At 39.0% G+C, this 26,087-nt stretch overlaps 2 protein-coding genes across 2 annotated transcripts in view; both read right to left on the minus strand.

The window, feature by feature from the left end:
* LOC133994361 (unconventional myosin-XVIIIa-like) overlaps positions 1-21,181 on the minus strand; it is a 62,547-nt gene extending 41,366 nt beyond the window's left edge. The window contains exons 1-14 of the mRNA XM_062433607.1: positions 20,195-21,181; positions 19,526-19,597; positions 9,358-10,194; positions 7,463-7,543; positions 7,201-7,272; positions 5,443-5,499; positions 4,593-4,680; positions 4,060-4,166; positions 3,796-3,972; positions 3,423-3,633; positions 3,175-3,317; positions 2,842-2,942; positions 2,591-2,654; positions 2,146-2,290 (exon numbers count right to left, since the gene is read on the minus strand). Of these exons, the coding sequence (XP_062289591.1) occupies positions 2,146-2,290; positions 2,591-2,654; positions 2,842-2,942; positions 3,175-3,317; positions 3,423-3,633; positions 3,796-3,972; positions 4,060-4,166; positions 4,593-4,680; positions 5,443-5,499; positions 7,201-7,272; positions 7,463-7,543; positions 9,358-10,194; positions 19,526-19,597; positions 20,195-21,181 (3,142 nt within the window). The remainder of the gene's footprint in view (positions 1-2,145; positions 2,291-2,590; positions 2,655-2,841; positions 2,943-3,174; positions 3,318-3,422; positions 3,634-3,795; positions 3,973-4,059; positions 4,167-4,592; positions 4,681-5,442; positions 5,500-7,200; positions 7,273-7,462; positions 7,544-9,357; positions 10,195-19,525; positions 19,598-20,194) is intronic.
* Positions 21,182-24,252: 3,071 nt separating this feature from the next.
* LOC133994215 (gap junction delta-2 protein-like) lies at positions 24,253-25,386 on the minus strand. Its single transcript, XM_062433437.1, has one exon. The coding sequence runs from the start codon at positions 25,366-25,368 to the stop codon at positions 24,253-24,255; it is 1,116 nt and encodes a 371-aa protein (XP_062289421.1). The 5' UTR covers positions 25,369-25,386.
* Positions 25,387-26,087: the final 701 nt, after the last annotated feature.

The raw sequence follows: 26,087 nt of genomic DNA on the forward strand, positions 1-26,087 counted from the left end.
GCTTTGATAGATATTCGTCACCACAGTCATTTAAATTCCAGTTCAACATCAAAAAGAGGAAATTGGGTTAGCCAATGTTACTGAATCAAACATTCATGAGTGTCTGACTCTTAAAGATACATTTTAAAAAACAACCTATATATAATGTCTGCTCTACTGACTGTGTAGCCACTTTTTTGTTCTATCTACACTTGATAGACATAAGTGTTGTCAGAAAAGCAAGTTCATCTCAGGTAGTGGTCCCTTTAATTAGTTCTTGTGGATTAGAGATCATTGCTGCCCTCTTGTGTTGTACTATAAAGCTGAAAAATGAACATATTTTGTATACTATGTTTTTATATAGGTTTGTATGAGATAGTCAAAACATAAACTAAGTCCTCACAGCAAAGATATTTTTAATAGCACAGAGAATTTTCATGAATAAATTCAATATTCCCTCAGACGGCGAGACAGAATCTAATTACCACCAATGTGTCAACTCTTGGTTATTACTTTTACTCCATTGTGCGTAGTTTCTTCATGAAAACCACTGTGTGTTTAAGAGGAGCAAAGCAGTCCTATCAGCACAAGTCATAAGTCACCCAATAATTTGTAGATCAGAATGAAGTTGTTCAGGGTCTGTATTCCCTAGAGCAGATGCTAAAGGCAACAATATCTGTTGATGAAAATTTTAAAAGGGTTCCTGGATGCTGTTATATTGCCATGAAAAAGACAGCCAGCTGGAGGGGATCACTGAAAACTGGCAAGCAATTCTAAATAAGTGACCAGAAGTGACAGTGCAGACAGAGAGTGAAGAGTGAACAAACATATCACATAGAGCTACAGTCACTGCTAATGTATGTTGTTTGTCATTTTATATTGTATTATTCTATAGATATTCCATATTTATTAACAGGTTATAAAACAGAGAAAGTCAGACATCAAGTTAATTGATTTGCAGTAAGTTCAATGCTACTCAGATAAAAACATTTGTAGTAAGATAGTACAGTATCCTTAAGTTGACTTTGCTAAATGTGCACATCAGATGTGCACCAAAGAGAGCCAAGTTAAAATATATTGAGAGAGAATTCAAAGCTTAGCACTTGTAAGAAATCAATATTAGATGTAGCTACAGTGAATTACTTTTAAAACCTGGTTTTGGTAAGGACTTTAATTGAAAAAGTGCACCTTTTTAAAAGCAAGGAGCTTTTAAAACTACGACTAATACTTACCTCAACAATAATAAAAATAATTCAGACTTTTCAAATGAGAGATATCTCATTTTCAAACAAAAGTCAAATACAGTCAGAGGCAGTTCTATTACTTCAGAGATAAAAATAATCCAGCTTTCTTACGTTATGGTTTCATCACACAAATAGCTCCAAAGACAAAATCAAATCCTCGTGTTTAAGATAACTGCTCTTTCTATTAGTCCCCTGATGCATTCATATGACAAGATAAGATGTTTGTTAAGACTTAAGGCCAAAATTAGATTAGTGAGCTGTTTCCTTACAATTGGAGTGAGTTAGTTTTGCCAGATTTCAGATGCTGTAACTGTAGCACAAACCCTGCTTTTGTTTATTTTATATAGTGATTCAATAAGGTTAAATAAAGGCAACCTGACACAAGGCCCAATCTAATAAATTATTATACAGATCATCTGCTCTATATGATAATTAACTAAAATCTAAACTACTAGATCAGAGCCTGCAGGCAAATTAATTTTAATTATATCTTTTCATGAATTTTACCATTTTCAGAGTTTTGGAAATGGAAAGGCTAACAGTTCTGAAGCAGCAATGCTACTGTAATCACTGCTGCTACAGTCACTCAAATGATTCCTTCCCTAAATTTTTATTTTTAGCAACAGATCAGTGCAGTAGAGCAGTATAACAACCTGCGCACGTCTTTTAAAGTGCAAATGCATAATTCAGTTGTCTGGATTACAGCTGTCTTGCATCACACAGAAGATGTTACCTACAGTGAGATAATGCAGTGCTCAGGATTTGTGGCTAACACATTTTTAGCTTTTTCAAAATGTACTGTCAGATGTAATAATGGCCCTTTGCGTCTTTGTTACTGGTATGTGGTATTTCATGAATATCCTCACAAATAGGTGATGCAGCTACTGAATGGTGAAGTATTTGGTTAGTTCAGCAATCTTACCCTTAGTAGCTCCTGCAGAGCCAAGATGGTAGATGGCCCCGAGGACAAGCCAGAAGGCCCTCTGCTCATCAGAACTGATCCCCAGAACCTTCATGGCTGCCTGCAGCTTGGAAAACTGCTGAGCGGCCCGCTGCTTATCCTCCGACTGGCAGATAGCACATACAGTATATTCAAGAAAAATACAACGGTTACCTAATGCTCTTTTAAGTGATTACAACATAAATTAAAATCTATCCTGGTGGTTTGTTCACTAATGACATACTGCTGTGTGATTGTTGGTGACAAGCATTATGCACAATTAGAGGACCAACCACTTAATTACAAATTGTTAGTGAGTTTACAACATAGCTTTTTAAGTCTGCTACTGGACAACCGGACAACCTGCATCCATATAAAAGTAACATTAAACAGTCAGCTTTATAAGTGGTAAAAAATAATAATTTACCTTATTATGAGGCATGATTCCAAACACATTGTTTTCAGCAAAGTGGTTGAGGTGCAGCTCAGTTCTGATGAAGAAAGTCTCAGTGAGAACACAGAAAATGTCTTCACTTCTTATGTCCACTTATAATACACAAGTAAGACTTTAAGAAAAATTGGCAGCATTCTCAAAAAGCAGTTTTATATCATTGCAATATATGAATGTAATAAATTCTGTTTTGTGTGTGTAATTGGCATTGTAGTAGTTATCCTGACCTAAGAGCGGTTTCTACTCCAGCCATTAGGTAGTAAAAAATATTAAACGTAGATTCTCCTTCTGGTCTTCTAGTCACCCTCATCTTCTCCAGAAGCATGGTCTGCAAGGCCACACCAAACACACCAAAACAGGATATTAGAAAAACATTAAATAACGTTTATTATATGCAGTGCAAGTACATATAATAACAAAGGCTGCTGGAGCTTCCTGAAATACTATACTATTTAATGGTATATAGTCCAAGATCATAGCAGGTATTCATAAATGGAGTGAGTGATTCATCAGATGAGCACCAGTGATTTAAATAAATAAATAGATGTGTTTATTTGTACCTGGATAGAGGCTGAGGTCACCAGGCCCGCCTGGTCAAAATCCAAGGAAACAATATGGGAGAAGCGACTAGCATTTCCATTCATACAGGTGGAGGCATTCCCAAATGCTTCCAAAACTGTGTAGACAGCCTGCCATTTCTCTGCTACAGACAACAAAGAGAAATCCATACAGTCATTTGGGGGAACTAAATAACACAACAATGTTTTACTGTTATTTTAGTTAGTATTTTGGATTCTTTCCAACCTACCGGAGAAGGTTTTGTTGGTGCTGCCAGCAATGCAGACCAAGTATTGGATGATGTGTTGACAGCTTGTAGTCTTGCCGCTACCACTCTTGCCCAGCAGGACAATGGACTGATCCTGACGAGTGGTCAGGAGGTTCCTATAAGCAGACTGGGCCATGTTGTAAATGTGAGGGGCAGTGTCCTCCCTTTTGCAGCCCTTAAACATTTGCATCACCTGGCAAAGAAGAGAAAAGGTAAAGGTAGAAAGAGGACACAATTAAAGAGAGGCAGTTATACATATGAGACTATATCTCTTTATGCTAATTTCATTGTGATTGTACTCTTGTAGTGTATTATTCCATGAGAGATATCATTACATGCACAGGCTGCAGCTTACCTTCTCAGAGTACATGGAGGGGGTGCTAATGGGGTTAATGACCACCATGTTGGGCCCAGCGTGGGTGTGCACCAGGTTACCGCCATACCGTTGCCGCAGGGAGTGCATCACGCTCGACTCGTTCAAATACTGGAGAGAGGCCAGGTCCTCCACTCGCTCAAACATCGGGGGGTTTGCCTAGAGTTCAAAGTCAGAGGCGGTCATACACTCACCCAGTGTCATCTGTAATTGATGAGGTTCAGAGTTGATTTGATGATTAAATACCTTCTCTACATCATCTTCATCCACATCCAATAAAGATCCATCACTCTCCAGGCGGATTTTCACCTTCCCCTCTGGCAGACTGCCTGCCTCTGTCTTCAGGAGAGTTGCTGCAACGCCACAAAGAGTGGAGTTAATTTATCATGACATATGATCTCCACTCGAGTGCAAAAGCGTCATCTTATCTTACATGTCTGATAATGTCTGGCAGTTGCATCTCTTTTAATAATGTCTAAGCTGTATTAAAAACAAAAAATGCATTCAATGTTGAAAACGTAGTAGTAGTAGTAGTGGTATAGTCTAATCAAATACAGCCTGAGTTAAATTAGAGTAGTCTAATCAGGTGCCCTCTCTTAACATTAAATTGCAAAAGCATTTTCTATTCTTCAAGAAACCACCTCTGTGGTATAGTAAAATGTCCCCCAAAAATAAGCACATCAGCAATTAGAGTGGAGTAAGTTCAGAGTTTTTTTTTTAAATACTATACTGAAAATACAGAATACATACAGATACTTAAAAGCGTCATTTTTACTAACCCAAGGAAAATCCATCCTTGTGAACAAGCCATACTTTTTCGGTGTTGTACCAGTCTCTCTCTGCTGCTATCTGCTCTTCAGTCTTCCCCTGTTAGACCAAGGTAACAATCAGGATGAGTAAAAACGTATTCTAAGAATTATGGAAACATTATGAATTGAAGAATTACAGCAGAAATGACAACTGTTGAATGAAAAATGATTAAAGCAGGTAATCACATAATGGACTGATTTACACACATTCATAAAAAAGGATGTGAATTCTTCCTGAGTAAAAGCCTGTATGAAGTGTGTGAGCTGGTTCATTTTCATATTTCACCTCCAAAATTTACATCCATTACACATCAGCCCATCACAGATGAACTAGAGTTCCCATGGCTCCCCTTTAAAAGACCTTTCCAGAGCTCACAGAGTGTGCATTGAACCCATTGAGAGTCCACTTAATGTGTTCACTAAAAAGATGTCACAGATGTCATATCAAGAGCAGCACTGACAGAAATACATGGGTTTAGGGGGATTACACAGAGAAACACCTAAATACTGTTAAAAACAGAAAACAACCATCTAAAGTCAAGTGTTTTGAGTGACGAAGACATGCAATCAGGCTACCAAAATAAAGATTAGATATCAGTACAGAGAAAGTATGTTTTTGTCTTTTCTCCAACTGGTTAAGATGTGGGAACAGTTAAGGAGGGTACGGATACAGGCAGGGCCACAGGGCCACAGGTAGGATCAAACCTTTGATTGCCTCAATAACTACAAGGTAATCCTCCCACACTGCTTTACTAGCTCATCACACACAAAAACCACCAAAACACACATCACTCTGAAACACTGCGGGATGCACCCAAACCTTAGCTGCAGAGTGTGCTGCCTGAAGGAAGGCCACAGGGTCTTCAACAACTTTGGACTGGGGAAGGGAAGGAGCAGAAGCCAACTGAGAAATTGGTACTCTAAGTGATTTGATCAACAGTTACACATTCCATTCGTTTGTCAAGAATGCAAAATGCAAAAACAGGCATAGCGCAAATGATTTAGAGTAAAAAGAAGATGATACAAGCACTGCAGCCAGACCCACAGCAGTCTAACAATGCAATGGTAAGTCTAGCAACGCTAGTAAAGTAAATGAGTCATTCAAGTAATTCACCATAAAAAAATTAGTGTTAATGTGTTAATGAGCCGGGATTACAAGGTGCATTGAAGCAGTGTGTAAATCTAGAGGGACAAAATTCAGGCACTGCCATTTTAACAGTCAGAGTTTACATGATCAGTTGTACACTATGAGGGATAAATGCAAAGCACCATGCAGCCTGTTTTAAATATACTGTAGAAATCAATGCTAATGAAATTAGATATTTAGACAGTACTGTAATAACACCAAGATATAATGTAATAACATACATAAATATATGTCAATTCACAGAAGCAAATGTGGAACCTTATTTGAAATATATCTATAAAAACATATTTAGGAAGCAGTTTAATGTTGCATGTTGCATATGACTATACATAACATTAAAATGAGGGAAGGGAGAGTAAAGGCAACAAGACTGAAACATAAAGTATAATTAAAATAGTCATTATTACATCTGCACACTACCCTGACCCAAATTCAGTGCTGGTGTATGCCAAATTATGACATTCCAGACTCCAGCATGAACCCAGAATGAACCCCAGATAGTCACGTGGTGACAAAGACAGCACAGGCACACACAGGGTCAGTATTGGAGAACAAGCTTAGACTCCAGTACTCTACCCCCTAGCAAGTGCGGCGAGCCTACGGTTGGGCAGACTGTACCTGAGAGGATTTGTGGCCTCTGGCGCGCTGGCCATGCAAACAGCAAAGAGTACAGCAGCAAGTCAAGATCCAGTGATCCACATTGATGTAAAGAGCAAAGAAACAAAACACTATTTTAGACAACGGGACATCAGAGCAAGAAGGAATAAGAAAAAATGTTTTTCAGTGCTATAGACCTTTAGAGAACAAATAACCAGGCAGGCACATATAATCAAGCACTGCCAAAGGGCAAAGCAAATTGACATACAGTAGGTGCTCCTCTGGACCTGATAACACAACTATTAATACTAGAGAATGAATAAGAGGAGGGTAATAAGAAGAACAAACCCCTCAGCTAAAGCTGTTCAATTCATTATCAGAGGTGTAAAAGAATAAAAGGTTTCATGCGGTTGTCTTTTCTGAAACAAAAGTGTGTTACCAATGAATCAATCACACAGCATACAATTAAAATGTTTATCAAAATATCCTCAGACTATATCATAAATATGAACATTCAGGCAACACAAAATATGCCTACACAAGTCCAAGAAAGCTTTTATTTTCTCCTAAACCAACTTTGATGAAATCTCTGTAATTTGTGAGCCATATAAATATAAATATCTCTTAGGTCTCACAAGTTTCAGATTTTACACCAAGTGGCTAACAGTACTAGGGAACCCCTTTCATTGGAACTCTACTGGGACAACCTGGTGTGGACTTAGGTCAATTTCCCCTCTAGCTGGGGAAGCAAGCAGTTGACTCAGGCTGGTTACAGGGTAAGCCTTAGTAAAGTATAGCAGGTGCAAGCAAACAAATTGAGGGGAGAAAAGTTACATTATTGTCACCGATGGTGAAAATCCTCTTCACACGCTTGTGATCTTCCTCAGTGGGAATCAGCTCTGGGGCCTAAAGTAACAAAGCAGCACCAGGAATTGCAAATATGTAGCCATAAATTAAACCGATGATGCAGAGATAATTGCTTGTGAAAACTGAATGAACACTTACAAGCAATTCATATACAAAAAAAAACTAGTGGTTTTGAATGTGACCACATGTGAAACACACAGTGTACATTTGCAGCAAGACGAACACACACCTGTTCATTAGATGCAGGAGGAGCCTGGGGCAGTGCAACGGGGGACGGCTTACCATTGAGAACCACAGGTGGACAAGGTGTCTGTATGCACATGAATGCCAATATTCACAAACACACAGTTTGACAAACAAAGATGCGCACACAGGGAAGGAATTATGGAGAGATGATGAGAATGACAATGAGGATGACCGTTATTTTTCAGCTTGGTGTATTTTCTTTTAACTTTGGATTTCATTTAACACACACAAAAACTACGACCAACTTAAATGGAAGTTTGCTCCTACTACTTTTCCAGTTAATTCAATCAGGAAATGAGTATGGGAAAGTGACTATTAAAGAAAATTGGATCATTAAGCGCTACAGCAAAAGAATAATGGTTCAATTAAGAAATTTGGGTTGTCTCATCTGATCCTCATACAACTGCACCAACATCCAAGGAATCACCTTAAAAATGATACATCAAAAGTTCTGTGACATTTATGCTCTATAATACTATTCAGCTGTGGTGTATCGATGAATAGTTCTAGTTGTGTGCCATAACTGCTGTTACGTTGTATTTTAAGTTAGAGTTGTGCTGATAAAAACTCTTTTCATTTAATAAATTTAATAAAGGCTAAAGAAGGACATTTGTCTTTCATTTCACCTTTTCTCCGTTTCCTAATACACTACAATTTAGAATTCCACAAACCTCCATACACTGCCTAAGATAAATTCAGTAATCTACATGTCACACTGATTTTTTTCCAGGAAGTGTAGCTGTATTTAATAGCAATAACTGGCGTCTGCCATTGTCAACAACAGGAATTAGTCATTTTGATGCAGACTCATGATATGTAGTTGATATGCAGCTCTGCCGGGAGCAGAAAAGTAAACGCACTAGACTTAATCCCATAAGATTCAAAACCTAAATCTCTCCCTAAAGCAATTAAAAACACAATATCCCTCTGTGAAAATATCAGATGCATAGCTCCAAAATCAAATCCCTGGGTCTGTGGCCAAATACTCAGCTGTTCACCACACTGCATGGACATCTGTTGGTGATTTTCAGATGGCCTGCTGACAAACGGAAAGCCCAAAACTAAATAACACGACAAAAACATAACCTTGTCGGGGGTACAAATTGAAACTGGGACGGTGAAAGTATAAACAATGTTGAAACTGAAATGACAGCTATTATCCTATTCCTATCATAAGTCAAAATATAAATGCTAAATAGCTGAAGCTGAATTAAATTATTTAAGTGCCAGCTAAAAGTTGAAAATGACAAACTGTGATCCTGGTCAACAGTTTAATTGATGTGAACTACAAATTTGTCCATACAAATATCAATTGGACACTTATATTGATTCGTTTCTTTAAACAGCATCCTAAAAGATCATTAAAACTCCTATCTCAGTGGTCTGCCAGCAGTCAGAGCACAACTTCAATGCTCCGCTTGCAGAAAGTGACAGTAATGAGTCACAGCTCAGTGCTCACAGACAACTCCAGCTGACCAGACTAACAGAGTGCAGGGCATGAGCACATCCTTATACGCGCTGATGAAGTCTGATCATGAGCTGGTGCATGCACCCTGCTTTCCTTCACTTATCCAGGGTGGCTTCATTATATCAAAACTCCTTTCTTGTCAGAAAGAAAGAGCAACTTGTACTTTGGAGAAAAAGTAAAAGGAGTCACATTCAGTTGTTGATGACAAGGATGAGATGAAACCTAATTACAGTCCCAGCTGTTAGAAAAAGTCACAATGATCCACAAACATAAGCAAGTCTGCTCAAGTTGAAGATGTCTTTCAGGGTGAATTATATGAGCATGTATATTAGCTGTAATGTCTGTTATTATCACACAGCATGCTCCACCTGGAGGTTAAGTAGCAAACATGCACTTCTTTCACTCAGTACCTCTGGTTTCTTTACAGCAAATGTGCGAGGCTTTGGGATGAACCCTGCAGGAGGAGCCAGAGGGTCTGTCTTTGTGATGGGGATGAAACCTGCTGGTCTTGCCAGAGGATTCTGTTTTAGGGGCAGTGGACTGGATTTTCTGGCAGGGATGAAGCCAGGTGGAGGAGACAACAGATTTTGTCTGGGGGCAGGGATGAAACCAGCAGGCGGGGCCAAAGGGTCAGGTTTGGGAGCCGGAATGAAACCAGCAGGTGGGGCCAAAGGGTCAGATTTGGGAGCAGGGATGAATCCAGCTGGTGGGGTGAGGTGGTTGGACTTTGGTGGTGCCAGGCTTGGTGGTGTAGCAGCGGGTACAGATGTGGACGTGGTAGCCTCTGTTTTTTCCACAGTATGTTTCTCCTCCTCTTTCTGCACCTCTACTTTCACCTCTTCCTGTTTCACCTCTTCTTTCATGTCCTCTTTGCGGTCCTGGGTGCGGGTGCGAGGCCGGTGCTCCTTGGTTCTACTTCTGCCCATTAGACTGGTCAGACCCTTGGAGATATCATCCTTCTCCTCCCCAGCAGGCTTAGCCGTTTTGAGTGCAGAGTCTGCTGCAGCGGCAGATATGGCAGCCTCAGCAACAGCCGGCTGGTTCTGCTGTTCCACACCAGCAGGAACCACACGTCTGATAACTCTCCTCACAACCCTCACCACCTTCTTACCGCTCTTCTCCTCTCCTGGAGCATCTGGACCACCCATGTTGGACTCCTCAGCTGATGATACAGTTGGCTGTGGATCACTTTCTGTATCTATCCCAGGTTTAGTGACTGCCTGAGGCTGAATACTATCTACATCAGACTGGATACAAACAGAGCAAGGCAGACAATAGTGTAGATTATTGACACAGATAAACTGTTAAAGATTTCAACAGATGGTTTTGGCTCAGAATTTCAGAATGAAGGATTATTCTGATATTTTATATCAGTGAGTGTATTTTCCATTTATTCCATTAAAAGCCTCATTCAATTCTAACTTTAAAGTTTATAGACATTTCATTCATAAATTATGATAGAAAATTAAGTAAAAGTGACAGTTTTGTATTCCCTAAACAGTAGTTGCCCTGAGAATAAAGAATGTCACCTCAAGCCCTGTCAGCTAATGGTTAATTAATTGTTAATAACTATATTTGCAATCACCTACTCTCAAATTCCCACATTGCTATCTTCCTTCCCGAGACCATGGTAAAGTAAATTGGCTTTAGCCTGCAGAATGTTGTGATAATGATTAGTAGCCTCATTTGTTTCCGTGCACAAAACAGTTTGCATCATGTGAGTTACTATCCAGAAGCATGCAGGGTGAAAAAAAACACTTACATCAGGCTTTTTTTCAACTTTAACCTACACGAAGGGAAGCAATACAAAAAAGAAAAATCAAACCACAGATAGGGAGCAAAGCTTTTCTCTGTCAACATAAAGGAACATTTCACAAATCCAACAAAAAAAACAACATGCAGATATGAACTGAAAAGCAAAAAACACAGAAAAGCGAGACTTCCCTTTTGCTCCCAGAATGAAAAGCGTGATTTGTACGCCATGGTAACAGGCCAGATGTCATGGAACAAGCTGGGCGACAAGGAGAATAAATGTGTGGAATGATGAGAAACAGAAAGAGAAGAAGAGGAGGATGTACTGTGTGGAGTGATGAAGAATGGGAATTTTGGGGTGAGCGTCGGGGTACTGTGAGCTGGATTTCTGCACACAACAGGTCATACACCCACAGGGCAGTGGGACCATGCAGCACTGAGGACAGAAGACATGAACAACAATGTTGACATGGATAGCTTGCCTTCATCACACTACCATAGCCATGTGGAAAACAATTTCACAAGACCTGTAAAGTATCTATTTGATCTGCCTGAACTTTCACTGCATCCAATAGTCACCCAATACGCTTACTCTCATACTTACGCAAAATTTTGGAAAGAATAGTAAGGGATTGGAAAGATATGGAAATTAATACATATGACAGATGAGTGGCTAATGGGGGGGGAATATGGCCCTAATATAATATCATGATATTCCAGGGTATTTAATAATATAATTGACGATATGACAACATTTTTGGCTCTCCTCATTCTCAACTAGGTGCTTCTGCTTGAGGTGGTGAAATATATTATTTATATAGCCCCCTATTGTTGTTAGTCAATGTTACTTTCCCATTCAGCCATGCTTATTGTTGCTGTGCATAACATAACATCAACAAATCAAGTCATTATGTCGACAAGTTGGAACATTACCATTATCACGATAGTAGATCTTTAAATCATATAAAAAAAATAGACCAATATTATCGTGAACTACACAATATGGCAAGTGCCCTTGATCAAGGTAACTTGTTTCATTACTTATTCTTGACTTCACTGCAGCATTCGATTTGATAGATCACACAATCCTAAGAAATTAATTAAGAATGCTATCAAGTGGATGAAATCCTATTTAAATTGTAGAAGGCAATCTACTGTATCTATGTTAATGGCTCCTTTTCTTCCCCATGTATAATTACATGTGGCCTCCTACATGGGAGTATCTTGGACCATTGTTGTTTATTATATACACAGATGGTCTTCCCTCAGTGATAACAAACTCAAACAGCAGAATCAAAAACTCAGTTGCATGACTATCAAATTATTTTAAATGTGTCAAATGGATGGAAACCAATAACTTAAAATAAAACAAAAAATATTTGTACAACAAGAAAGAGGATTTTCCTTTTCTGAACTGCTAAATTATGGAATTCTTTAAAATAACTCACTGATGAATAGTACAGCAGTTGGATTTCTGATTGCAAGATTTTAAGGTTCAAATGTAGTTATCATCACACTGCTGTATTGGATTGTCAGTAGGTTCGCAATGTATATGTGAAGAGCTGTGTATATATGTAGGTACACACAGTACACAGTTAATATGTATGTATGTATATGATATGTTTGTGTGTCAACAAGTACATGTTGAATTATTTATGAATTGTTGTATGCTTAAATGTTTTTGATGTAAACTCTTGGAAGATTAGCCAAAAGGGTTAAAAGAGATCACATTCCACACAGGGCTAAAGTCTATGTATGAAGAACTAACTTTACCTCAGTATACACACTAAAATGGACAATGCTGGTCATTTTTTCATTATAGTGATAACAAAAAATCTATTAGAAAACATGTATCTATGTACACAACTGAAGTAAGTTGTTGCCATAGCAAAAAAACATTCAACACAGCAATTTGATGGTTGACAAAGGAAAACAACAAGCATACTTCACTTCACTTACTGGCCAAGCAACATGCACCTTCCTCACATTTATAGAATGCCTATTACGACTTTTCTTTAAAGGTTAAATCTAAAAACTGGCCTTTCACTCATTGAAGAGTAAAAACAAAAGTGAGTCGCAGAGCAAAATGTTTCACCATCCCCTGCCCAGCTTTCATCAGTCTACTCCTATAAATAGTTTCAGCTGCAAAGGAGGCCATTCTGAGACGCCATCAGAGCCGAAATGGAACTGCTAAGCAGAGCATGTACACCCTGAGCAGATCACACTGCTCACCACACACACAGTCCACCAGAGGCCTGAGCCCATTACCTTCTCTCCAGGCCTGGTTAACCTTCCAATCTTCACTCCGTCACTGGAGCAGTGCAGTCAGGGCCAAGGGGGGGTAAGACCTGGGTCTACAAAGAGCACACACTCTCTAGTCCGTAGTGAGTGGGAGGGCAGCCTCGAGGGCGGGGTCACAGCCAGCACACTAAAGCTGTGGTGTGGGCAGTGGAGGGGTAATGTGAGAGGAGCTGACCAAGGAGATAGAAGAGGGACAGCTGCTGAAGTACAGGGGGGCTATAAATAGAAGTTACAGAACCACACCAATTACCACTGCCACTTTTCCCTGCCACACGCTTCTCCTGGTGACAGGGAATCAAAGGGGGAGTCTCCCTCATCAGGTGCCATATAAACTTTTATGTGCCCGTGAGGGAAACACAGCTGCAATAACACAATTAAAAGATTGTCGAATGTTGTTCTGTTAAGTATACGGTTCAGTAGTTAGTGCAAGGGTTACCTACTTCACACAGACTTAAAACTGAATGAAAGCTTAAGTATAAGGTTCAGTAATTAGTGCAAGGGTTACCTACTCCACATAGACTTAAAACTGAATGAAAGCTTATTTAAGTATAAGGTTCAGTAGTTGGTGCAAGGGTTACCTACTCCACATAGACTTAAAACTGAATGAAAGCTTATTTAATCTTCCATTGCCCTCCAAGATGACAAGATGAGAAAAAGTGTAAGGTGAGCCTGTGAAGCCATCCTCTGCGGTCAATGCTCCATCTAATTTATTTAACTTTGTGACACTTAGAAAAAGAACATGTTATGCCTGAATTGGCTTCTCATCAGCTACAGAAGCACTAGTCATGGTCTTCACAAAGCCTTATACCACAAGAGGGAGCTATAAACCAATGTATTGGTTTCTCTGTTTCACAGAAGGTTTTGCTTAGGTACACAGCTGACCTAAATTCAAGAGGTTGCACAATGTAGAATTTAGCACCAACAATGTTGTAGGACCCCAGCCCAGATATACCACAAATCCGACTCATTTCATGTTTATCTGTAATAAAGTTTAAATCAAGATTTTAAGCTTTTTTAAATGACTCACAGAGCAGGCAAATAGGATTTTGCATATTACACTGCTTCCCCAATCAAAACAATGTTTCAAGAGATGGATTAATGTGAAAGATGTGTCAAAACTGCATTGCTGTGAAACCAGTTAGGTAAAAACACATATAAGATTATGTTGTTGGGTGGGAGGCATTCAGTTCATTGGTGACAGTGAGTGTAGCTACACAAGGCAAACAAGGAAATGCAGCAACAGGCTTGGCTGGGCATGAGCTAATCCAATCTTGGCACATTCTCTTCCTCTTCTAACTCATTAACAGTTTCATCTATCAAATAAAAAGTTCCTATGAGCAAAGTACAAAGTGATAGTAATTGGATGTTGGATGAATTACTTCTTTCAGAATCATCAGAAACAAAGTCCAAGCAACCTCAAAATGTTTTGTTATGTGGTTTTCTATTTTAATTTCAATCGAATGTGCTCAAATACAGCCTTCCTGCAAAAAATCTATAATCTGCTATAAGGCATTTCTTCCACATGGGAAGCTCAGAAGTTCACATAATAGAGCTCAGCAGGACCCAGCCAAACCCGCAGCCTAGCTGGTCTATCTAGTACAGTTTGCTAATCCCCAGAGTCAGTTACTGGGACACAGCACCGTGTCGGCTGTTTGTCTACACATGGTTAGAGCAGACCAAAGATTAAGGACTCTATACAGCATAAACACTGCTGATTCTGACCCAGTTAAATCCTCCCTAATCTCTATAAACAGATATCTGCATATGAATGCAGATATCTGCTCAGGCGATAGCCGATGGCTTCCAAGATTGAATCCTCCCACACAATTAAATCTGTTCAATTCTTGTATAAACTCTTGTATAGTGTCAGCTGGAGTTTAGTGCCACATTCTTAATATAATATAATTATTATTATCATAATCTTAAAATTATATCAACCTCTTCTAGTTATATAATCTTGAAATAAAAGTATTCTATTTATTGAGGGAATTATAAAAATCACCTTATTGTGCATTCCAAGAATATAAATCAGGAACTGATTGTCAACTAAGAGCAGAAATTAATCTTGGCACATCAGAATCTGAAGTTCAGTTCTATAAAACTCCAGGATGTGACCCAGATTGTACTCAGTAATAATAAATAGGCCTGAAAATCAGAACTTCTTTTCGAAAGTGGGCCAGGTGGACATAACTTGGGAGCATCAAATTTAAACAGTTTTGATCTCATTTGATTTAAATGTACTAACAATAAACACATTGATAAAGCACACACGCTCATTGTCTCAATAAAACATGAATGCATTGTATCTGTTAGTAGTGACTACGCTAAAAGTATCATAAAACAAATAATCATGCTCTAGCTCAAACTTATGGCTGGCAAGATGAGGGTGTGTGACAAGTGTCTATGTCTCTGGCAGACATGCAATCAGTCACACACCCAGGAATGTCAAGTATCTCTGCCTTGTCAACCTACAGTCAAATTAGTCACTTCACTGACAAACTTTATGTGTAGGATTAGTGCCATCTAGTGGTGACATTTTAGATTGCAACAAACTGAATACCCCTCCCATAACCCTCCTGTTTCAAGCATGTAGGAGAACCTATGGTGGCTGCAAAACTCGCCAAAAAAACCTGAAAGGCCCTCTCTAGAGTCACTGTCTGGTTTGTCCATTCTGGGCTACTGTAGAACTTAGCCTATGTGTAACCCACTCCCTGTGTAGATATAAGTGGCTCATTCTACGTTAACGAAACATAATTCTTAAATTCAGATGATTATGCACTAATTAGAACATGCTTGCGGAAATGATATACAATTTCTGCCCATAGATCCTAAATCTTACACACTGGTCATTTTAAGTCTACACAAGAGGTCAAAGTTTAAAACTGGTGTCACTTCATCTACGAGGGGAAACTTAAGCACTAAATATTAAATACATGTTAAAAATAAACGGAAAGGAAAAATTACATCTTAAGACTATCATGAACCAGAACAGTTATATCCTTGAAAGCCCCACCTCTTTCTAATCCACACTGGTGCTACTCTCAGTTGACATCTCCCTACTGGAAATGGGGATGATGTAATTATGTAATTTAAATGGGCAGCTTGGGGAGGAGATTAAACCATTTGCTAATTTCCTAATGATAAAACTGTGTCTGGTCTGCAGAAAGACAGGATATGTATGGGATGAGAGATAAGTAATTAAGGGATATTGAGATATGAAACATTTGGCGACAAGGTCTGCTATCAGCTGTGTTATTAAATGTAAACAGGTCAAATAAGCTCCTGGAGGGTTTGATCTGGGATATTGTTGAAATCCTAACAGGATCTGCTTTTTTGTTTATTTGTGTGCTTCCTTACAGTATTTAAACAATGAAAAGTGATACTGCCAGTTTGGATTATAAGAACATGTGGTGTTCATAATGACACTATCCAATTCGAGGGACAACAGCACCAGTTTTGGCACTGCTGACTTGTGGGGAGTGCCCCGCAAAATGGCATCCCAGCTTGGTTTCATAATGCCTCTGACTAATTGGTTTACCTCAACCAGCTGGAAAACTCTATGTCTAGCAGTGCCCCTCCCTTCACAATGTCTGTGAAACAACAATAAGCAGACACAGAGGACCAAAGCCCCACTTACACACTGCACACCTGCTCATACAGCAGGATTCCCTTAAATAGATGGGTTATGGTATGAGCCCTTATTTTGCACCTCGTTAAAAGTGGAAACACAGGATTTCTTGATCGTACTCTAGTTTTCAACCAGTTTGGTTGTTTTGAGTCCTTTTTTAAATTCAGTTTAAAATCTTACCCCGTTAAAACAGACACCAAAATCCTGGCAAAACATTAAAAATTAAGAGTGCAGAACATCTTTGAGCAAAAGCTTGTCAAATTGCTATAATTATGACTATGTTGGGCCTTGCTTTAATGTTTCAAATCTTTTTTTAACTGTTCAAAACATAGTTCAAATATATTCAAAACACTTTAAATCTTAGTTTCCATTTTTATGAGCTGCAAATATAATATTACATAATAGCAATCTTTATCCAGTGGTGTCATCACAGTAATGACATGTCCACTGTCCTCAGACTTACTCTTACCACCAATCAAAGTCTAAAACCTAATATGTTGAAGAGCTTGCAGTGGATCAGGGACGTTGCATAAAGCTTTGGAAATAGAACAGAAGGGACAAAACAGAAGAATAGTTGTTCTGGCCTTGTGTAGTGTGGACAGTGGCTGCCACCCAATGGACAAAAGGTTCATGTGCTTAGCTGTGCATATTTGGCGTAGTCATGAAATAATTACATTTTGACCAGAATACATGTACGGTTATATCTTACTGTTGTTTCTTTCACAAAAGGAGGTTTACTACTGACACTTTAAATAGAAAACAAGCACATGTTTGGGATCATATTCATTTATTGCCAGAGTCAATTACATGGGTGGGGAGATTCCTTTTTTTTTCAGACTCATGTGTAATGGTGAGAAGTATATTATGCAGCCTAAAGCAAACCATCTGACGGTGCTGTAGTCAGAAACCATGTAATAATTAAACAGAAAATGATAGAGACAGAAGTCAGAAGGAGAGCAGGTGTTCAACTGATATCAAACCTGAATAGTTACTTTTTGCTCAATAACCGCCTCTTTATTATTGTACTGTCATGCAGTTAGGCAGATTACCGCCAGTCGCCTGGCAACCTCACAGTGATGACAAGACTCCAGTAAGTCACTGCGTCTTGCCAAAAAATAATAAAACATTAAAAAAAACCTTTAAAACCATGACAGAAGGGCTGATAGGTGGATTTTTTTTACTTTTGGAAAGAACCAAGCTAGCTGTTTCCCCCTGCTTCCACACCATTTCCTGGCTGTAGTGTCATATTTAACAGACACATATAATGGTGCCAGTGATATTCTCATCTAAGTTGGCAATAAGCAAAAAAAGTGCATTTCCTAGCATGTCAACTATTACTTTAAGTTAAGCGAGCAAACTTGCTTAATATGTTTAAGGATCATACATGGTATCTAACTGTGTTGCAGAGCTCTAGATCTAGAATCCAGATCTTATTATAACCACCTATAATTAGTACTGTTGGTTCTAGGTCAGCCTCACATGCATTTCTTTTGCTTTTTCAAATGGCCTGTCTAATGACGATCATCAAGATCAGCTGAATGTAGGACAAAGTAAGACAGGGAGACAGGCATCTCCTCTTGGGAAGCACATGAATTGTGTCTGTGGTTGTGAACCCATTCATTCCCACAGACCCATATACTGTAATCCTAAATGATGTTTCATGAGTGAAAGAGTTCGACAGAGAGAAAGACAATGAAATACACAAAAAGATATATGAAGCTAAAACATGCTGTTTTACAGTGCACACCACACTATTTCGGTTTGTTTGGCCCTGTTCCCACATGGCTTTAACATACATCTTGGATGATCCAACCGCAAGTAGACGGCTCTGAGAGATGCAGCCCAGACCACTTCCGAATGTGGTCTGGTCAATTCCATCTAAATGTGTCTTGGGTGCATTCACTCCTGTACTTAAAGATGTCCACTTGTTATCAGATCACCCAAGAAGTATGTTAATGCCAGGTGTGAACAGGGCCTTCAACTTAACTTTTGATCACTATGGTCCTTTCCCTCAGTCCACTCAGTTCCCTTCTCTGTGGGTGGCGACCTTAAAGTGTCATTAAAATCAGATGTGTAATTTTCTATGGTAGCTCACTAAGATGCACATAGTTCTAAAAGACAAGTGAGCTTCACAAAATGAAACCAGTCCGGTAATGACAAACACCAAGCCAGGCAAATCTGGCACAGGTTTCAATCATCATCACACAACAACTATACATTAATTAGCCAGTCAGTTAAAAAAGTAACTTTCCATACAGAAATCTATCAACCATCATCTATTACCATCCTGTGATATCCAAGCTCCTTTCATTGTTCTTATATAATGCTATTCTGAAAAAATCTGTAACTTACAACTGTGTGGTTCTTGTCAAAATACTTATAAAAAATGTAGATTGGGCTGTTCAACAAGCAAAATACCATATTATGACATTGCCTTGATTGACAGGGTTTTATGATATCTGACTCTTTTGCTTTCTGTTTTACAAAAAAATTACATTAATGTGAGCTCCTATTTGCATGTAAGTCTATCTTTATCGTGTAACTAATATACTTTGGCATATTAGAATGGTGTCTATTCTACTATTCTAGTCTAATCTAACCCAATTTGGTTATCACTAAAATGTCTTGCCTCTTGTCTCAATGTCTGATTTTAAGACAATGGAATAAAAATCTACATCTACACATTGAAAGTATTTTTATAAAAAGCAAGAACATGCACAGCCTTAACACCCCTGACTAAACTCTGGCAAACATACAGTTTGGGATACCCAACTCATTAAATTCAGGTGTTTGTTGTGCTGGCTAATAAAGAGTTTAACATGACGCTCCTCTACTTGTTGCACATGATTATCCGAGCGAAAAGAATTGAATGGGCTGCCAGCCAAGTCTTACAAGACCATATGGCCATGGGCCGTGGTGGCGTTTGGGCCGTTGTCTCCTTCGGCGTCCCATTGTTTGGTGTCAAAGGACTGGGGGGAGGGAGAGGGGATTATATATACACCAGAACACATTCTCTCTTTCAAAACACACACACACACACCCCAATACAAGCATGCACAAAAGCACATTGCCAGTGTCATTACAGCTTCACCCAGGGTCCAGACATATTTAACCCAAAGCCCCTTTTTGAAAGAAATACCAAATTAAGACAAAAGACTGCTATACAGCAACTTGACTAGGGGACAACTTTTACACCAGCTACTCATGTATTTAAAATCCAAATCCAGAGGCCACAGAAACACACAAACTCAAGTTTCTCTAAGCAAATAAGGAGATTAATTTTTTTAAACCTTGGTAGTAATTTCTTGAAAATTACTCTGTCAGCATTTTAAAACATAGATAAAATATACTTGTTTTTGTATGGAAATAAGATTCATGAATGTACTACCATAGGCAGATAATGTATTAACTTTCTCAAACCATTATCTCAAGATCCAAGGTGAAATTATAGCCTACAAAAAAGACTCTGTGGGTATGAAATGACACTGAAGAAACTAATCAAAAAATTTGGAATTTGTGTTTGTATGTTTAAATCTATTTGTTTAGTGGACTGAAAATAATCCAACCTCTTTGTGCAGGCATTGCGTGGTCCTCAGCCAGCTGCGGTTCAACTCAGTCAGCTCCAAAATCGGCTGCACCTTTAGCCGGACTGAATCCCCAGATTGACGGATCATCTCCACGATCTCATCCCTGCTCTTGTTCTCCACATTGTTCCCATTGATTTCCACTAGCCTGTCTCCCGGCACCAAGCCCAGAGCCCAATCTTTGGTACCAGCACCTGGTTCTGCAAAGTGTACCACACGTCGACACACTCCTCCATCAGGCTGCCTGTCAAGCATGGTGGTCCTCCGCAAAGAGAAGCCAAAATCCCCCGTGTTGCGCCTCTGTAACACCAGTTCTCGTGAGTCTGGCATTGGTGAAGCAGAAAGCATAGGCAACTGTAAGTCTGCGCCAGGGAAGGTCTTTTCCACCAACTCCGGAATGTGAAACATGTTGACGCTTTGTGGGTTGTTTCCTTGAGGAAGATGTTGTGGCCTTAAAGACAATGTTTCCGAATTCTGCCCAGAAAAACCAGAAGCACCAGAAGCATTTTCCTCTTTGATCATCTGGGAAAAAGAGACATGCTTCTGGATTATCAAAGAATTGGACTTGGCCAATTCTCCAAACTTGGCTGCTCTCTCTTTTACAGAGGTGCGATGAAGGTCCTGGTAATGTCCCTTTATTTCCTCACCAGAAGCACTTGTACCTAATTGCCCCACATCCTGTTCCTGCGTATTGCAGTTGAGGAGACGCTCAGCCTCCATGTTTGTCAGGCTGAGCTCCATGTTGCTAGGTACCTTTATTGGGATAGGACTAGAGATCTCCAGCTTGCTCCTAGATTCTCTCTTTGTGCTACCTCGATTGAGGTTGAAGAAGCCTCTTCGTATGCTCATCTCTTCCAGACTCTTTAATTCTGCTTGGGACATCCGCTCTTTCTTCTCTTTCTTGTCTTTCTTCTGAATCTTTCCCAAATCCTTTTCCTTCTCCTTGTCTTTCTTAATTAGGTGAAACATGCTGGACTTTTTCTGAAGTCTTTTACCAGTATGAATTGAAATAAAAGCACCTGAAAGCTTCTACTTTAGATCCGAATCACTTCCAATGTAACCTGTAGGGAAGAGAAAAAAGGAGAAAATTAAGAAAATGTTTAATTTGTGTTCAAAAACATCAACACAGTCAAAGTCATTCACAGTCAGGAGAAAATTATACTGTGCCAGAGGTGTGTAAGGGAACTGATATCATCGACTGATGCATCATGGTTTGTAAAAAGGAAATGACAAAAAAAAAATGGACATATTATTGAATCTGTATTTATTCTCACAGTATGACAGTGATACATCACCACGCCATTATACATTTGAACCTACCCTACACGAGCACTGTTTGGAAGAGCTTTGACCTTCTCTGTCTTGTTCAATCTCTCTCTCTCTCTCTCTCTCTCTCTCTCTCTCTCTCTCTCTGACATTGTTTGCTATATAGCTACCTCGCTAGTAATTTCAGAGCTAAAATCAGCTAATGTTAGCTCTCTGAGCTAGTCTGATTGCACCAACTAAAGAGCTAACTGAGTCACTTCATCATTTTACATAAAGTAGTCACAATGGTTCTTATTCTAATATAATTGGGCCTTGTGGTATATTTACAGAACATTTATGGACATGCATTTATTAGTCTCAGATTGTTATCTCTTAGGTTGTTCCTTGCCCAGGTGCACAGAGGTGCAGGGGGGACAGCCTGATTTGACAATATCTGTGTGATATTGTGTGATGCTCCTTTAATTGCTTGATGATATGGTGGGCTGTCCCCGTGTGCTTCAGAGACTGACATAATGGTGTAGCCTACAAGTCTCATATCTACTTTGCTATAAATTGATATTTTAGTTACTTTGGAAAGTTCTGGTTATTATGATGAGTCTTTGCCTCAAGTTTCATTAACTGACTGATGGGCCTCTCAAAAACGTGTACTGTATTGAAATCTATGATTGTTCATTTTGAACCATTATTATTATAATACATTACAAGAGAGCACCTAACTAATTAGGTTGCTTCTAAAGGTGTAAACTGTGTACCTAACTGTATTGAGGTTTGAACTGAATATGAGGGTTTTTCCAAGCCATGTTACTAGTAATTCATTAAAAGAAGCCTAATATTTGAAATTAAATTATAATACACTGAACTGATTGTTATAAATTCTCATTAGAGGCTGAGCCCACCTGAAGGTGTGATCCTGGAATCGCCCCTGACATTTAAGTGATGCAGGACATGAGGTATTTATTCATGAGATTCTCTATTGAAACTGTATACCTTGCAGGCGCAAACCCAGCAACCATGCTTTGTTTCAGTGAATCCATAAACAGTAAATTCGCACTTAATCCACAGTTAATCACATCTCCTGAGGTCATGTAAAAGCAGAACAGATACAGTCACTTTACAGCACTTGGAAGTTATCATAATATTCTAGTTTTGACTTCTAACAGGCAGTGAGGAACATTTCAGTTTCTTTACCGAACTTACAGCACCCTTTACAGCTATAATAGGTTGTCGCTGCGACTAGACTACAGCTTGGCCGTAATGCTCTCTCTTTAAGCTGCTTTGCCCTCATTCTCTACCACCGGTGGCCTTAGGGAACACTTTCAGTAGAGAGTGTAAAAATGCAATTAATGTAAAATTACTGGATGTAAATGCTGATAGCAGACATGATAGTGACTTACCTGTGATTGTCGACTCATGACATTGTGTTTTCTTATTTTAAATTTTCACCATTTTCTCCCCTGGAATTGACAGTAGGTGCGAGGAAACTGTACTGTGATGTAGTTGTGATGCCTTCAAATGCTTGAATTAAGCTCCGACTTCCGATAAATGGGAAATAAAGGGGCTAGGGATACAACTAATCTCGTATTTTTGCTTTTCATGAAAACAACACAATGTTAGAAGTAGCTACAGTTTTGCTGCAGAGGAGGAATGAAAGCATGAATTTGCCGGAAAGGCATCTATTAATTAGTTTATCTTACAAGTAAAAAGTAAATGTAAGTCTACTTGGAAATAATGTGTCGGTCTGATTTAAGCTATCACTTAAATGCCAGAAATAAAATGTTAAAAAAGGGGAGAAATGCATGACAACTAAACCTGAACAAGTGAAAATAGAACGTGCCGATTTGTTTGCGCTACATTAAAGTAATTCCAACAGCACTTGAAGGCAACATTATTGTAAACCGGACAGCAGTGACCCCTCCTGGTCTCCTTACTTGTTGGAACAGGTACAGGTAAATTCTGCCAGGAATTTACATTTGATTATGTAAAATCTTTGAAATGTGTTTATTATTTTTGCATTGTTGGTTATGCCTTTATCAAATTTCGGCTCAAATCATAATTCTACAAGGTAATCATCTCTAGAAAACTTCACATATAATGAGAGACATAATTGCCAATATATGGCAATATAAAGCCTTTTGTCCCACTCTATGGCAGAGGTATTGTACACGCTACAATACAAGTTACTTTCCATTGTCTTTGGTGTTTAAATTTAGTTTTTTGCAGCAAACTTTGGACAGATAAAACAAACAATAACAGCTCAATCAAGCCTTCCTGTGTTGCTGCTTAACAGGCCAATGTGATGCTGTTGATGTGTAGCTAATAATATAGTCCTTGTTTCTTCAGTAAGTGTAAGTATAGGCATTAAGGTATGCATAAATCACAGCAAATACATTGATTTGACTTTATTTACAGAAACATTTTCATAAATGCTGCCCTACATTTTTATATCAGTGGTTCCCTCTACAGTCATTTTTCACCTGATAAACCAAGAATGGCAAACAAATTGCATCATTCACCAAATCATTCCAAAGTTGCAGCTTATTCATGCTGAGTACACTTACAGAATTGAAACCTTCTGAGGCTATAGAAACACTGAATCTTTCATAGTCTGCTCGTGAAATTGTATGTTTTATCACAGAACTCTCTTACTAACTTCATAGCTTAATTAAACTGATCTGTCCAGAAAAGATTCCAATATAAATCAATTTTAAGATACACAAGTGCATTCAAGGGTGGAAAAATATATAAAGCAAAAGAAAAATATAGTTTGAAAGAGTTTATAGCCACGACTTTTTGCCTCTTCCTATTTTCATATTGTACGGTCTGGTCTTGGTGCGGTCCTTTTCATCTGTGTTTCTCTTCGAAGTGCACTCCAGCGTAGAGTCTGTCTCAAAGGAGATGGTCGGGGCCTGGGTTGGGACACCACAGCTCTTGTCCCGGGACATGCTAGAGGTGGTCTGCAGGACAACCCTGCCACGTAAAGAGTGTTTGAGCTCAAGCAGCAGTGGGTTGTTGTCAGAATATAATTCCACCTCCCGCACGGGGTTCCTATCTGAGTCACAGCATGTGCAGCATGCAGAGAACAGTACTCTGAAAATATAAATCCAGCCCAGATAATGCAGCTCCACAATGTTCAAGATGAAGCAACCTAGACTGACACTGAACATGAAGTTGAGAAAGATGGTCTTTTCTGTAGCTCGAGACACAAAGCAGTCAGTTCGGTTTGGACAGGGGTAGGTTTCACAGCGGAAAAGGTGTGGCACTTCAAATCCAAACAGGTAATACTGTCCAATGAGGAAGATTATCTCCATGATGGAGCGCAGCATAACATGTATGATGTAGATGAGTAGTACCTGGCTGGAAAGCTGGGTAGGGTCTTTTCCTACTTCTTTCATTTCTTCTTCAAGCTGACTCTTCTCCTCACACTCATCTTCCTGGGAGCTCCAGTCCTCAGTGTTATAGGTGGTGTTATAAGTACCGCCAACTTCCAGTGTTGCCTCCTTATCTCCTTCTATATATTTGTCCCTCTCAAGCACAGGTGAGGACTTGGGTACAACTTCAACTTCCTTAACATCTATTTTTTCATTCTTGGTGATTTTTTGCAAGACATAGACAACGTAGAAAATAGAAGGTGTGGAGACAAGAACAATCTGAAAGACCCAAAAGCGTAAGTGTGAGACAGGTGCAAAAGTGTCATAGCAGACATTATTGCATCCAGGCTGTAAGGTGTTGCAAGTAAACTTGGACTGCTCATCACTGTAGACTGCATCCCCTACCAGGGCCACAAGCAAGATGCGGAAGATGAGCAGCATTGTCAGCCATATCTTCCCGATGACCGTGGAATGGTTCTGAACCTCAGTTAGGAAGCGACCAAGAATGGACCAGTCTCCCATTTCTGTGGAAACACAACAGTTCAAATAATATTAACATCAGTCAGGCAAAATGTTTTTTATCAGTGACTAGTAATCCAACTGCATTGGTTGCTCATACACTTCCCACTCCTAATGATAAAAAGTGCCATGAACATTACTCACTAGTCTCATCAAGGAAGCAGTTGTATGTATGACTTTCACATATTATCTTGATTTAAAATATGGACTTAGAAATATCCATTAAATATTAAAAAATGCATAAAGTAGCTTACCAAGTGAGTAATCTCCTTATGTTAGTATATCACAATCTGGCATAACCTTCTGTCATTTTTCACTATGATTTTTTAAAAATTATAAACTGCTGTAGTTAATAACAAGTATTCTTTCAACATATGTATTTTACATACAGTATAAAAGGACAGATACTATATTAAGATGTAACAGACAGGCAGTTTCTTATATTATACATACGTTTTTTCAATTCAAGATTTCCAAAATAATTCCTAAAGTAATACATAAACTTAACCCCTACTTTAAGAATGATTTGTGAAATTCATCATATTAAAAAGGAAAACAAACTAAAAACGGAATCAACTTCTATGTTGTTGTTGATTCCGTCTTCTTGTCATGACAGAGCTTACCTGTGGAGAATCTGAGTCGTCCTTATCCAAAGCTGGAAATAAATCAGAGGAAGCAATCTGCATAACTGTATTTTCAAGTGGAACCCGTCGCTGGACGTT

The sequence above is a fragment of the Scomber scombrus genome, chromosome 14 (assembly GCF_963691925.1).
Source record: "Scomber scombrus chromosome 14, fScoSco1.1, whole genome shotgun sequence".
In the NCBI taxonomy this organism is placed as follows: domain Eukaryota; kingdom Metazoa; phylum Chordata; class Actinopteri; order Scombriformes; family Scombridae; genus Scomber; species Scomber scombrus.